The 16,140-nt window shown below is 44.6% G+C and overlaps 1 protein-coding gene across 1 annotated transcript in view; it reads left to right on the forward strand.

The window, feature by feature from the left end:
• The first annotated feature begins 1,648 nt into the window (after positions 1 to 1,648).
• LOC308172661 (14-3-3 protein beta/alpha-1-like) overlaps positions 1,649 to 16,140 on the forward strand; it is a 31,693-nt gene continuing 17,201 nt past the window's right edge. Inside the window, exons 1-2 of the mRNA XM_080547586.1 lie at positions 1,649 to 1,735; positions 8,415 to 8,845. Of these exons, the coding sequence (XP_080403712.1) occupies positions 8,552 to 8,845 (294 nt within the window). The 5' untranslated portion in view covers positions 1,649 to 1,735; positions 8,415 to 8,551. The remainder of the gene's footprint in view (positions 1,736 to 8,414; positions 8,846 to 16,140) is intronic.

Below are 16,140 nucleotides of genomic sequence, written 5' to 3' on the forward strand. Positions count from 1 at the left end.
TGTAATGTATGGAATAGAACGAGGAATGGTATCAATGGTAACACAATGAGCCGTTTCTACCGATTTCTACCTCCACTAGCCTCCCCTGTTCGAATGATACTGTGCGTGAGAGCATTCAGCCAGCCTTCGGAGAGGCCTTTCATTTCAGCTAATGCCCTCTGACAATTCTCTGACAATAAAACCACAGGGACTAAATAGAGACCCCCTAAAAAGCAAATGGTAGATTAAAAAGTGTCTAAAATGGTGAGGGGCGCAACAGGATCTTTTTCCAAATTTTCACCCTCATGTTCTCAGGCTGGACATTAAATATTAATCAATATAAGTCCCAGCTGTGGACATCTGCTATCAGAGGACATCAGCAGCTGGTGGATCTGAGGCCAGCGGAGGGTGGCTGTCTATGTGACCCCCATTATAGGCCTAATTATACAATCACACCTACAATGACAGATGTGGCTAATAACTGACCCTCTGTCATCATGGGAGTGGCACAGGGAAAGTGCTATAGGCTTATGATCTCCAGACTCCGTCTCTGTCAGACTCCTACACAGCGACACTCATCCATGCCTTCATTTTCTCCTGCCTGGACTATTGTAATGGAGTCCTGTCCGGGTTACCAGACACTGGCCTGGACAGGGTCCAGTACGTGCATAACTCCGCTGCCAGGGTTCTTCTCACCCGCACCAAGCCCTGGCAGCACATCACCCCCATCCTCGCCCGTCTGCACTGGCTCCCGGTCAAACGCTGCATCACATTCAAACTCCTCCTGCGCACCTACAAATCCCTCCACGGCCCCCCAGTACCTCTCCCATCTCCTCCACCACTACACCCCATCCAGAACTCTGAGGTCCTCTAACACATCCAACCCAGCGCTAAACTCCGGACGTTTGGGTACAGTGTGGCAGCCCCCCCCCCCCACCCTCTGGAACTCTCTACCCAAGGATATCCGCGACTCTCCAACCCTGGGCATATTCAAAACTGCCCTTAAAACCCACCTTTCATCATTGCATTCAACCTTTAGTAACTGTTTCACTGTTTCTTGTTTTGTGTGTTTGTCTCTCTGGCTCTGTTCTGTTTGTCCCATTCCCTTGTAAAGCGACCTTGGGTCTGTGAAAGGCGCTATATAAATGTAAGTTATTATTATTAGGCTATGTATTATTATGATGAATCACATGGGTTGCAGATGAGAACACCAGCTTTCTAAACCTATCCTAGCGGTCTCTAGGAAGATTATTCTAAGCAGCAGCTAGCTAGTCGAGTAAAGGTTTGGTGATAGACATTATCCACAAGATCAAAGGTTGAGAGAAATGAAAGGTGTATAAAAACGAAAATCTCGGTCACCTAAACGAGCGCATGCCGTGCCACGCCCGCCTCGGGCCTCCCTGATGCTGCTACAACGTTCGAAAGGGGGCAGGAGCGCAGGATAACCATGGCAACGGTGACGTCTTCTCCCTTGCTCTAATTGGAGGAAACCCCGTGGCCCCAGCCGCAGCCTGCAGGCCAGCCGAACTTGCCCCTAACGCCCGCCTCCTTTCCCCGCGCACAACAACTACTGGTTCATATCTCGAGAAATCATTGTTAACAATGGGAAAGGGCTGTTTCTGATTGGGAAATCATTTTCGGATACAAACGCTCCAGCTAGCAGGTTCGGTCGAATTTCACGGCTGCTGTTTTTCGCTCTGCCTCATACCAGTCTCAAAGCGGATCAATTCGGAAGAGCGAATCGGGACCTTACAAGGTTGGACATTTTAAAAAGCAGTTAAAAAAAAAAACTATTTCTAGATATTTACATTATTCATCGTTTGTCTGTTTGGTAGTAAGCTTTTAGCACCGTAATACAATTTTGATGCCGCGGCACATTCTCAATGGAAGGAGTGGTCCAGCGCCTAACGTTAGCCGTTAGCTTAACGAGCTAGCTAGTCGAGCTGTCAAGCTGCTCCCTGGTGAGAGAGATGCTCTCTGTGGCGGGCTGGTAATGTAGCTTATGGCAGAGCTAGAATACCTGTGTTGAGTGTGTTCATGTAGCTTATGTCAGAGCCAGAAGACCTGTGTTCATGTAGCTTATGTCAGAGCTAGAAGACCTGTGTTAATGTAGCTTATGTCCGAGCTAGAAGACCTGTGTTCATGTAGCTTATGTCAGAGCTAAAAAAGATATGTTAGCTGGCCGAGGTAGCTCCGGTTCTCCTCATTCTAAACGTATACCGGGGTTAGGGTCCGGGAACACTGGTGTTTCATTAGTTTGTGACCTACGAGCATGCTAGCCAGCTCGGTCATGTAATTGAGGACGCTAGACGCAATATCCGAGTATTTCTATGTTACAGCTCCCGCTAGTTACCCGTAGAATTGGACAGATAGTCACGCAGACTCTGATCTACACACCCTGCTAGTCAGACAGACAGCTAGTACACTCTCTGCTAGTCAGACAGACAGCTAGTACACCCTGCTAGTCAGACAGACAGCTAGTACACCCTGCTAGTCAGATAGACAGCTAGTACACTCTGCTAGTCAGATAGACAGCTAGTACACTAGTCAGATAGACCGCTAGTACACTAGTCAGATAGACAGCTAGTACACTCTGCTAGTCAGATAGACAGCTAGTACACCCGGCTAGTCAGACAGACAGCTACACTCTGCTAGTCAGATAGTTAGACAGCTAGTACATCCTGCTAGTCAGATAGACAGCTAGTACACTCTGCTAGTCAGACAGACAGCTAGTACACCCTGCTAGTCAGACAGACAGCTAGTACACCCTGCTAGTCAGACAGACAGCTAGTACACCCTGCTAGTCAGACAGACAGCTAGTACACCCTGCTAGTCAGATAGACAGCTAGTACTCCCTGCTAGTCAGATAGACAGCTAGTACTCCCTGCTAGTCAGATAGACAGCTAGTACACCCTGCTAGTCAGACAGACAGCTAGTACACCCTGCTAGTCAGATAGACAGCTAGTACACCCTGCTAGTCAGATAGACAGCTAGTACTCCCTGCTAGTCAGACAGACAGCTAGTACACCCTGCTAGTCAGATAGACAGCTAGTACACACTGCTAGTCAGACAGACAGCTAGTACACCCTGCTAGTCAGACAGACAGCTAGTACACCCTGCTAGTCAGATAGACAGCTAGTACACCCTGCTAGTCAGACAGACAGACAGCTAGTACACCCTGCTAGTCAGACAGACAGCTAGTACACCCTGCTAGTCAGACAGACAGCTAGTACACCCTGCTAGTCAGACAGACAGCTAGTACACCCTGCTAGTCAGACAGACAGCTAGTACACCCTGCTAGTCAGACAGACAGCTAGTACACTCTGCTAGTCAGACAGACAGCTAGTACACTCTGCTAGTCAGACAGACAGCTAGTACACCCTGCTAGTCAGACAGACAGCTAGTACACTCTGCTAGTCAGACAGACAGCTAGTACACCCTGCTAGTCAGACAGACAGCTAGTACACCCTGCTAGTCAGATAGACAGCTAGTACACCCTGCTAGTCAGATAGACAGCTAGTACACTCTACTAGTCAGATAGACAGCTAGTACACCCTGCTAGTCAGATAGACAGCTAGTACACCCTGCTAGTCAGATAGACAGCTAGTACACCCTGCTAGTCAGACAGACAGCTAGTACACCCTACTAGTCAGACAGACAGCTAGTACACCCTACTAGTCAGACAGACAGCTAGTACACCCTACTAGTCAGACAGACAGCTAGTACACCCTACTAGTCAGATAGACAGCTAGTACACCCTGCTAGTCAGACAGACAGCTAGTACACCCTACTAGTCAGATAGACAGCTAGTACACCCTGCTAGTCAGATAGACAGCTAGTACACCCTGCTAGTCAGATAGACAGCTAGTACACCCTACTAGTCAGATAGACAGCTAGTACACCCTGCTAGTCAGACAGACAGCTAGTACTCCCTGCTAGTCAGACAGACAGCTAGTACACCCTGCTAGTCAGATAGACAGACAGCTAGTACACCCTGCTAGTCAGACAGACAGCTAGTACACTCTGCTAGTCAGATAGTTAGACAGCTAGTACACTCTGCTAGTCAGATAGTTAGACAGCTAGTACACTCTGCTAGTCAGACAGACAGCTAGTACACTCTGCTAGTCAGACAGACAGCTAGTACACTCTGCTAGTCAGATAGATAGACAGCTAGTACACCCTGCTAGTCAGACAGACAGCTAGTACACTCTGCTAGTCAGACAGACAGCTAGTACACTCTGCTAGTCAGATAGATAGACAGCTAGTACACCCTGCTAGTCAGACAGACAGCTAGTACACTCTGCTAGTCAGACAGACAGCTAGTACACTCTGCTAGTCAGACAGACAGCTAGTACACTCTGCTAGTCAGATAGATAGACAGCTAGTACACCCTGCTAGTCAGACAGACAGCTAGTACACCCTGCTAGTCAGATAGACAGCTAGTACACCCTGCTAGTCAGATAGATAGACAGCTAGTACACCCTGCTAGTCAGGCAGACAGACAGCTAGTACACCCTGCTAGTCAGACAGACAGCTAGTACACCCTGCTAGTCAGACAGACAGCTAGTACACCCTGCTAGTCAGACAGACAGACAGCTAGTACACCCTGCTAGCCAGACAGACAGCTAGTACACTCTGCTAGTCAGACAGACAGCTAGTACACACTGCTAGTCAGACAGACAGACAGCTAGTACACTCTGCTAGTCAGACAGACAGCTAGTACACCCTGCTAGTCAGACAGACAGCTAGTACACCCTGCTAGTCAGACAGACAGCTAGTACACCCTGCTAGTCAGATAGTTAGACAGCTAGTACACCCTGCTAGTCAGATAGACAGCTAGTACACTCCGCTAGTCAGACAGACAGCTAATACACTCCGCTAGTCAGACAGACAGACAGCTAGTACACCCTGCTAGTCAGACAGACAGCTAGTACACCCTGCTAGTCAGATAGACAGCTAGTACATCCTGCTAGTCAGACAGACAGCTAGTACACCCTGCTACTCAGACAGACAGACAGCTAGTACACCCTGCTAGTCAGACAGACAGCTAGTACACCCTGCTAGTCAGACAGACAGCTAGTACACCCTGCTAGTCAGATAGACAGCTAGTACACCCTGCTAGTCAGATAGACAGCTAGTACACCCTTCTAGTCAGACAGACAGCTAGTACACCCTGCTAGTCAGACAGACAGACAGCTAGTACACTCTGCTAGTCAGATAGACAGCTAGTACACTCCGCTAGTCAGACAGACAGCTAATACACTCTGCTAGTCAGACAGACAGCTAGTACACCCTGCTAGTCAGACAGACAGCTAGTATATCCTGCTAGTCAGATAGACAGCTAGTACATCCTGCTAGTCAGATAGACAGCTAGTACACTCTGCTAGTCAGACAGACAGCTAGTACATCCTGCTAGTCAGACAGACAGCTAGTACACCCTGCTAGTCAGATAGACAGCTAGTACACCCTGCTAGTCAGACAGACAGCTAGTACACCCTGCTAGTCAGACAGACAGCTAGTACACCCTGCTAGTCAGATAGACAGCTAGTACACCCTGCTAGTCAGACAGACAGCTAGTACACTCTGCTAGTCAGATAGACAGCTAGTACACTCTGCTAGTCAGACAGACAGCTAGTACACTCTGCTAGTCAGACAGACAGCTAGTACACTCTGCTAGTCAGATAGTTAGACAGCTAGTACACTCTGCTAGTCAGATAGACAGCTAGTACACTCCGCTAGTCAGATAGACAGCTAGTACACTCCGCTAGTCAGACAGACAGCTAATACACTCTGCTAGTCAGACAGACAGCTAGTACACCCTGCTAGTCAGACAGACAGCTAGTATATCCTGCTAGTCAGATAGACAGCTAGTACATCCTGCTAGTCAGATAGACAGCTAGTACACTCTGCTAGTCAGACAGACAGCTAGTACATCCTGCTAGTCAGACAGACAGCTAGTACACCCTGCTAGTCAGATAGACAGCTAGTACACCCTGCTAGTCAGACAGACAGCTAGTACACCCTGCTAGTCAGACAGACAGCTAGTACACCCTGCTAGTCAGATAGACAGCTAGTACACCCTGCTAGTCAGACAGACAGCTAGTACACCCTGCTAGTCAGACAGACAGCTAGTACACCCTGCTAGTCAGATAGACAGCTAGTACACCCTGCTAGTCAGACAGACAGCTAGTACACTCTGCTAGTCAGATAGACAGCTAGTACACTCTGCTAGTCAGACAGCTAGTCACTCTGCTAGTTAGATAGTTAGACAGACAGCTAGTACACTCTGCTAGTCAGATAGTTAGTTAGTTACAGACAGCTAGTACACCCTGCTAGTCAGATAGTTAGTTAGACAGACAGCTAGTACACTCTGCTAGTCAGACAGACAGCTAGTACACCCTGCTAGTTAGATAGTTAGACAGACAGCTAGTACACCCTGCTAGTCAGATAGTCAGACAGACAGCTAGTACACTGCTAGTTAGATAGTTAGACAGACAGCTAGTACACCCTGCTAGTCAGTTAGTTAGACAGACAGCTAGTACACCCTGCTAGTCAGATAGTTAGTCAGACAGACAGCTAGTACATCCTGCTAGTCAGACAGACAGCTAGTACACCCTGCTAGTCAGATAGACAGCTAGTACACCCTGCTAGTCAGACAGACAGCTAGTACACCCTGCTAGTCAGACAGACAGCTAGTACACCCTGCTAGTCAGATAGTTAGACAGCTAGTACACTCTGCTAGTTAGACAGACAGCTAGTACACCCTGCTAGTCAGATAGACAGCTAGTACACTCTGCTAGTCAGATAGTTAGACAGCTAGTACACCCTGCTAGTCAGATAGACAGCTAGTACACCCTGCTAGTTAGATAGTTAGACAGACAGCTAGTACACTCTGCTAGTCAGATAGTTAGTTAGTTACAGACAGCTAGTACACCCTGCTAGTCAGATAGTTAGTTAGACAGACAGCTAGTACACTCTGCTAGTCAGACAGACAGCTAGTACACCCTGCTAGTTAGATAGTTAGACAGACAGCTAGTACACCCTGCTAGTCAGATAGTCAGACAGACAGCTAGTACACTGCTAGTTAGATAGTTAGACAGACAGCTAGTACACCCTGCTAGTCAGTTAGTTAGACAGACAGCTAGTACACCCTGCTAGTCAGATAGTTAGTCAGACAGACAGCTAGTACATCCTGCTAGTCAGACAGACAGCTAGTACACCCTGCTAGTCAGATAGACAGCTAGTACACCCTGCTAGTCAGACAGACAGCTAGTACACCCTGCTAGTCAGACAGACAGCTAGTACACCCTGCTAGTCAGATAGACAGCTAGTACACCCTGCTAGTCAGACAGACAGCTAGTACACTCTGCTAGTCAGATAGACAGCTAGTACACTCTGCTAGTCAGACAGACAGCTAGTACACTCTGCTAGTCAGACAGACAGCTAGTACACTCTGCTAGTCAGATAGTTAGACAGCTAGTACACTCTGCTAGTTAGACAGACAGCTAGTACACCCTGCTAGTCAGATAGACAGCTAGTACACTCTGCTAGTCAGATAGTTAGACAGCTAGTACACCCTGCTAGTCAGATAGACAGCTAGTACACCCTGCTAGTTAGATAGTTAGACAGACAGCTAGTACACTCTGCTAGTCAGATAGTTAGTTAGTTACAGACAGCTAGTACACCCTGCTAGTCAGATAGTTAGTTAGACAGACAGCTAGTACACTCTGCTAGTCAGACAGACAGCTAGTACACCCTGCTAGTTAGATAGTTAGACAGACAGCTAGTACACCCTGCTAGTCAGATAGTCAGACAGACAGCTAGTACACTGCTAGTTAGATAGTTAGACAGACAGCTAGTACACCCTGCTAGTCAGTTAGTTAGACAGACAGCTAGTACACCCTGCTAGTCAGATAGTTAGTTAGACAGACAGCTAGTACACCCTGCTAGTCAGATAGTTAGACAGACAGCTAGTACACTCTGCTAGTCAGACAGACAGCTAGTACACCCTGCTCGTCGGTTAGTTAGACAGACAGCTAGTACACCCTGCTAGTCAGATAGTTAGACAGCTAGTACACACTGCTAGTTAGATAGTTAGACAGATAGCTGGTACACACTGCTAGGCAGACAGCTAGTTCCGACACAGTCCCAGGCAATCTTGGTCCATACTAGTGGCTATCACCATGACGCTCTACCATGACTGTTTCTGCAGGCGCAACCTGACGTTCTACCCGACCTGCTTGTTTTATCCGGGTTTTTGTCACCTCGTTATCACTCTGCAAACACTCATCAAACTGACGAGTTGGTTGGTTGACGGCAGTATTTCAGGATCATGCCAATATGCAAATGTCTTGTGTTTGTAAGATCACTCGCATACGAATCGTTTCATCTGTTTTCACATGTAACCTAACGGCCGCTTGTCACCTTGCTTGCAGGTTTTTTGGTGGACTACTCAGCATCCCCCTGCGCTACCTCGTCTCCTCCCCTCTCACAGTCGTTCCCTCGTGTGTCCCTGGACTCATATTGTTTTAACCCCGATCCGAAAGATATTCTACAACCTAAAAACAAAACAATGGATAAAACGGAGCTTATTCAGAAGGCCAAGCTGGCGGAGCAGGCCGAGCGCTACGACGACATGGCCGCCTCCATGAAGGAGGTAACGGAGCAGGGAGGCGAGCTGTCCAACGAGGAGAGGAACCTGCTGTCTGTCGCCTATAAGAACGTGGTCGGTGCCAGGCGGTCGGCATGGCGGGTCATCTCCAGCATCGGACAGAAGACCGAGGGAAGCGACAAGAAGCTCCAGATGGTTAACGAGTATCGGGAGAAGGTGGAAGCCGAGCTGAGGGACATCTGCAACGACGTGCTGGTACGTTTGAATGAACCTGGAGAAATGTTGACCAGAGTTAGGCTATGGCGGCTGAGAAGAGTGGGTGTGTGGGTGTGTGTTTATGGCAACCCAGCTTGTTAGGTAGTCACCCATTATTCCTGACGGATGTTTACTTTCCATGTTCATATGCTCAAACGTTACGAAAGTTGAAGCATTTACCCTTCATTTACAGTAATTCCTACGGTCTTCTTTATCGTATCGATTTGACTTACAGTTGCACACGATTGGCCGATATCTCACGGAAGTGTTTTGTTAGTGGACCTTGTTAGAGGACGGCACTCCTCCTTGCATCTTGAGGCCTAATCTGAGTGAATGCACGAGACGTCAGTCATTTCCCCCAACTCTGGTGTTGCAGAAATCTGCTGCCTCTCTGCCGTCTGGGTTCATTTGAAAGAAAGACACTCTTTCATATAGAGCCATCCTTTCTCTGATCACAATTGGTGCACTATGTTCAGTAGACTCCATAAAAGAATGCATTTGCTTGACAATAGGATCCTCATGCAGCTTTTATTGCCAATCTCTTAATTGTGGCAGAGCATTCATGCACTAGCATCAGTCTTAAAAAAAAAAAAAAATGGATTCATCATGCGTACACATGCAATATGGGTCAAATGGCATCTGCCATGTTTCCTGTCAGTTCCTCCATTTCTAAAAACGGTACCCCCCTGTCCAGCTCAAGAGAGAGCAGGAAGTATCATATTGTCATCCCCATTTCCTTCCTCTTTGGGATCTAGAATGGGAATGAACAATGGCTCCCAGCCATGTGATGGTGGGACCCGTCAAAGGTCACGATGACATCACAGCCAGCAAGGTGTGTCTGTCAGTGGGCGTACAGACAGACAGACAGTGGCAGCTGTGTGGACGGGACATCCAATAAAACTGGGTGTGTGTGCGCGCTCATCTCCCATTTGATAATCATCCTATAAGCCTACTGTCTGTCGTCTCATCTGGCGCATGAGTTGTACTGTGGCCAGCAGCCAAGTGGAAGAGTTCATTCAGAATTGTGTAATAGGACTGCCGTAGCCCAGTGTGTTCAATACGCCTCAATGGCACACACACTCACACACACACACTAACCCATCTATGAGAAGCTCAGAATCTACAGCATCTAGCTGAATCTGAAAACGTACAAGGGATAGGCTTTATGTTTGACAGTGTCTTGTAGTAACACAGCTCTTGTAACAGTATATTAACACGCAGAGTTACAAAGGCATTACCCAAGTGGAGTAAGCAACGGCCTGTTCAATTCAGTTATTGTAGAATGTTGTGACTAGAGTAACTGGCAGCGGCGAAATTCACAGTTTTTTTACCTCAAAACAGGTCATCCACGTGAAAACGTGTCGATCTGAAAAGAAGTCTATCTACATCGCATCCAAATCACATGATGCGCGAGCTAACATCTTCCTGTCTGCTAAACTCCGCTACTGTTGAAATAACTTTCAGCTTCAGGCAGCTCGGTACAATTCCAGACAGCGTGAAGAACACAGTCACGCTAAGCAACCTGGATTCGAAGTAATTATGCAGGTGTTAATATCAGGGCCGCCGCTACTTGCACGATGTTGGGATTGTGAACTCGAATCATGATATGTGCCAAACGTTGACAAAACTGATAAATACGTGGACTAGGGCATCAATAAGGACACTTTATAGTCAACTCACTCCAGGCCATGTAGAATGTGATTCCAAAAAGATCGATAGATAGTTACGTTTAATTTGAATACGATGTAAAGCTTTGTTTTTGTCTATATGGTACATAACATGCCTTATGGATATGTTATACGAGTGTTAATTGCTTTGCTGCTTGCAGTTTGAAGTGTAGCCTATTGTCATCTTGATGTAACAAAACAAACAGGTTCATGTGTTCACTTTAAATCAGATCTATACGTCATCTGCCTGTGCCACCAATAATAGGGACCATAAGCAGGGACGGCTGAAGAAAGGTTCCTAGATCCATGCAGAGAGATATTAAAGTTCTTAGTATCATACAGAGGGATATTAAAGTTCTTAGTATCATATAGAGGGATATTAAAGTTCTTAGTATCATATAGAGGGATATTAAAGTTATTAGTATCATATAGAGGGATATTAAAGTTCTTAGTATCATATAGAGGGATATTAAAGTTCTTAGTATCATATAGAGGGATATTAAAGTTCTTAGTATCATACAGAGGGATATTAAAGTTCTTAGTATCATATAGAGGGATTTTAAAGGTTCTAGTATCATATAGAGGGATATTAAAGTTATTAGTATCATATAGAGGGATATTAAAGTTCTTAGTATCATATAGAGGGATATTAAAGTTCTTAGTATCATATAGAGGGATATTAAAGTTCTTAGTATCATATAGAGGGATATTAAAGTTATTAGTATCATATAGAGGGATATTAAAGTTCTTAGTATCATATAGAGGGATATTAAAGTTCTTAGTATCATATAGAGGGATATTAAAGTTCGTAGTATCATACAGAGGGATGTTACAACTAGGGGTGGGACGATTAGAAAATGTCATGTCACGATTATCGTGGGCAAAATAATCGCGATCCACGATATTATCGCGAGAATTAAATAAATACTTCTTTTTTTTTATGCCAATAAAACACTAATCACTTTAACTTAATGTTGTTGTATTTTTAGGACATTTTAAGTCAGTAATTCAAATTCAGATTCTAGTGGCACATATCTGTGGCCATAATCCGGGTCCTTAAGAAAGAGCAATTCCTTTTCGGCCAATCAGCACCTTTCATTAAAGTACCCAAGGAAGTTTAAAGAACGCACTCCCAGTGTTGCCAACTTCCAGAGCCCCTTGGCGACTTAATTAGTCAAAAGCGACCAGCGACAAATCTAACTTCCTTTTCTGGTCATTTGGAGGAATTACTGTAAAGCATCTAACATATCCTGTATTCCATGGTTCACGTTACAACCGAGCTCAGGAGAGACGAGTAGGGATACAGTCTATGGCGAGCGAGGGTTGCCGTCTCCTCTCTCCCTCAACACTCACTCCCGCGGCCAGTCTGATAGCAGCCGCGGGGAGCGTACCGTTGTTCCCCGGGTCCTCGCAGGGGGTTCGGGCAAAGTTCGGGAAATAACGGACGGTTGTCATGTGTTTATACAGCATGGATGTTACGTGCCTAATGCCTTTGATGCGCACACTTGCTACTTGCCGCTTTAATCATTTTATTTAGCCTAGGGATGCACCGAACATTCGGCCACCGAATGTATTCGGCCGAATATCGCAAAATAAAGCACATTCGGTATTCGGCCGAATGTGTGAAAACACCGAATGTTTACCACCGAATAGTGGGCGTGTTTTGATGAAGTTCCAGCGCCATCTAGTGGCGAAGATAATACCTATACTCAGGGTTTGACGCTTACCTTTTCCCCAGGTAGCACTGTGCTACCATGTCAAAAAATTTAGTAGCACACCAAGAATTTCAGTAGCACAATGAAAATTGTGCAATTTTCGTATGACGACAACAAATTATCATAATCATAACATATTAGAATTATCATAACCGGCTCTTGGCCGTAATAAAAATGGAGACTCACACAATGTAAAGGGGAAGTAAGAATATTCATTTATTAATAAATGATTCATGAATAAATAAATAATTAAGCCCAGGCGAGATAGTGTGCGGAATTGATCTTCACAGCAAGGTCTTCTCTCATGGCATCCGCTATCTGCCCGATCATGTCAGCGCATCGTTTGTCATTACTATAGGTTGGATTTAATTCAACGCCATTTTTCTTGTGAAGGGCGAATAATTTGTGGAATTTAATAAATGGGATCTCTTCGTTTGCCACGTAGTAAGCGATGTTAAACTTTAACTTGAGCTGTCTTTTAATTTCCTCACTAGAGCTAGCCTTCTGGCGTCCAACAGCTTTCTCAAGGGGCTTGTTCTGAGCTGACATGAAAGCTTCCCTGCATTTCACATGTTTGCGAGACAGACCATGTTTTTTCACTGTGTCGCGTTTCAGCTGTGCGTCTCCTGACACAAACGCGGTCTTTCCAGCTAACTTCATGTGGGCGACACACCACTTGCAATACATCTTCCCTTCCTTCAGCAACAGCCACGGGAAAGATGTTTGCCACTCGGCACTGTACCTGTAGACTTTTGTCAGACCAGACTTCACGTTGGCAGTGGCACCGCCATTATCACCGGGTGGATAATGACCTTCCCCCTCCCCTGACACACTTTCTGACCGGGCGCTCTCCTCCTCGCTTTCCCCGTCTCTGTTTTCTTCGTCACTCTCGTCTCCAGCTGTAATGTTGACTCCACTACCCCCCTCTACCTCCTCTCTGTCAGGAACGGTGCTAGCATTAGCCTTGCTAAAGTATGCCGTAATCGGATTCATTTTAACAGCAGTCTTTTTCTGACAGGATTTTCAAATGTAAATGCGCGCTTGTTGTGCTTGCAGGTCACGTGTCTGTTTTTCTTCTTCTTCTGTTTTCAAAGGATTGCATTGGTTTAGATGCGCTGTGATCTTATTAACGAACATAAGATTGACTGCGCATGACAGTAGTTCAGCTTTAAAAAAAAAAAAAAAAAAGCTTTTTTTTTTTTTTTTTTTTTTTTGGGTCGCACTGGTGCGATTGAATGTATTTCTAAGTCGCACAGAAATATATTTACTCGCAAATGCGACCAAAACGGTCGCACTGTCGAACCCTGCTATACTGATCCGATCTGGATCTCTCATAAACTGAACACGGACATTTCATTGAGTTAGATTCGTTCATTATTATTTTTGTAGCACTGCATTTTTTCTCTACAGTGTGAACACGAAGTGCAATTTGTTGAAGATATTCAGTGATATAAATATATAGATATATAAATAAACAAAGGACACCTTTTACACCCATTATGAGTGTTTACAGTGAGAGTGTGGGAGAGTTCTTAGATACTCATCTTTTTCGCAGCCATCTTTATTTTATTTATTGTGCTTTGTTGGTATAGACCAGGGGTGCCCAATACGTCGATCGCAAAGGTAGTATGGGTAGATCGCATGGCATTGGAAAAAAATAAATAAAAAATAAATAAAAATTTGAACAAAACCGGAAAAAAAAGAAAAAAAATCGCCTATCATCCATCCTCACTATGGCTTTTGCCACTTGATTGACGTACAGGTAAGCCAGTCTGAGATCTGATCTTTTCACCTACACCTAACACGCGGTTCACCACGCATGCGCAGTCAACAGCACCAACTACAAAATACAAAATACCGGCGAGACTAATTACCTAGTTAGCCTTCCAATTTCTACAATTTACTATATAATACTAAATAAAGGCTATACAAATGAGTGGCGAAGCTGGACCAAGTAAGAAACCAATAACGTATAACTTCCATCCAGAATGGGAGGAGGACTTTTTTACACGATGTGATATTGGAAATGCGTCTGTCTGATCAGCAAATCTACGATGGCTATTTCAAAGAAGGGAAATGTGGCAAAAGAGCGAAAACGTACGGCTGCAACGATAGCTTCTTATCGCGTCAGACACGTTCTTGTTAAACACAAGAAGTAATTCAAAGACGGCGAAATTGTGAAAAAAGTTTCTCCAGATTGCCTTTTCGATGACAGATCCACAGTGGCTGATGACACCTTGCAACCAGCTCCTACAGCCCTGACTATTAGAAACTAGCTGCCTCCTCCCAGTGCCAGGTCTCCCACTAAGGTAGAGAAATGCATTTATTTCCTCCTTTCAAACTAGGGAACTACCTGTTTTGTATCTGGTTTACTTTTCTGTTTGTTGGATCAGTAGTTGGCTATGGTACTGCAAACTGGCTGTCAGTGTGTGAGTGAGAGAAAGTGAGTGTGTGTGTGTGTGTGTGTGTGTGTGTGTGTGTGTGTGTGTGTGTGTTAGGGGTGGGACGATTAGAAAATGTCATGTCACGATTATCGTGGGCAAAATAATCGTGATCCACGATATTATCGCGAGAATTAATAAAATAAATAAAAAAACTTTTTTTAAGAATGCCAATAAAACACACTGTAATCACTTTAACTTAGATTTTGTTGTATTTTTATTGAATCATGTTAATAACATTAACATCATTTTAAAAACATCTTGACAAAAATAAAAATCTTTAATAAAATCTTAAATAAGGTAATGATAAATTATAAGGTATCACTGCATAAATAAAGGAAAAAAATACTGTCAAACAAAACTTGAACACTGACACTTTTCTGTCATCAAACTGAGTGCTAGCCTTGTGGCTTAGAGACTTGAAAGCTTCAAGATAGGTTAAAGTGCAAATGTGAGATCTCAATTATATTACTATTTATTTATAACATACGATTATGACATCCTCCCTCTCGCCAGTTTGGGGCAACATAGACTTCTCCCCTGGTGCCACGGATAGGGGTTTCAAGCGGTGGGACAGCAAAGGGATGGTTACTATCGGACATTTATATGATACGGAAATACTACTTTCATTTGACCAATTATGTAAGAAATATGACCTACCACGAAATGAGTTTTTCAGATACCTTCAGATACGAAGTTTTTTAAATAGCCAAAAAGACACTGGCCTCTGTCACCAACCCTCTCCGCTGGAGGAGATAGTCTCTGCTGGAAAGACGAGAGGCATTCTGGGGCTTGGGTATAGAGCACTTTCGAAATATGATAAAGGCAAACCTGCATTTACGCCCAAAGACTGGAATAATGACCTGAACATTAATACTGATGAAGCAACTTGGTCACTAATATGGCAATTGGCAAACGACATCTCAATCTGTAATAGGACGAAGGAAACGCAATTTAGACTACTACAACGTTTGCAGATTACTCCCCAACTTAGACATAAAATGGATCATAACAAATCGGAAATGTGTACAAAGTGTATTACCGAGGTTGGGAGCTTTGTTCATTGTGTTTGGACTTGTAGATATATAGATGATTACTGGAAAGGTATAGTGGATAAAATTCATCTAATTCTAGATGTTACATTGGATAAGGACCCCATGTGTCTATTGTTTGGGTTCCCAGACAAACAACTTAAAAGTATGCATTCCAAAAGACTTCTGTGTATCCTCACTTTTTGTGCAAGGAAAAATATATTGCTGAAATGGATAGACTGCAAACCGCCTACAATAGCTGGATGGCACAAGGTAATTTTTGATATGATTCCTATGGAATATCTGAAATATTAGGTCTAAGTGTAAGATAAAGACATTCTATAAGATTTGGTCTCCGTTCTAAGATTATATTGGTACCAGCCTGGCTGCCATTGTAATGAAAGGTTTGGTGGATTACACTCAAGAAAGTACACAAGACTA

Source organism: Nansenia antarctica (genome assembly GCF_963989245.1).
Source record: "Nansenia antarctica genome assembly, chromosome: 1".
Lineage (NCBI taxonomy): Eukaryota > Metazoa > Chordata > Actinopteri > Argentiniformes > Microstomatidae > Nansenia > Nansenia antarctica.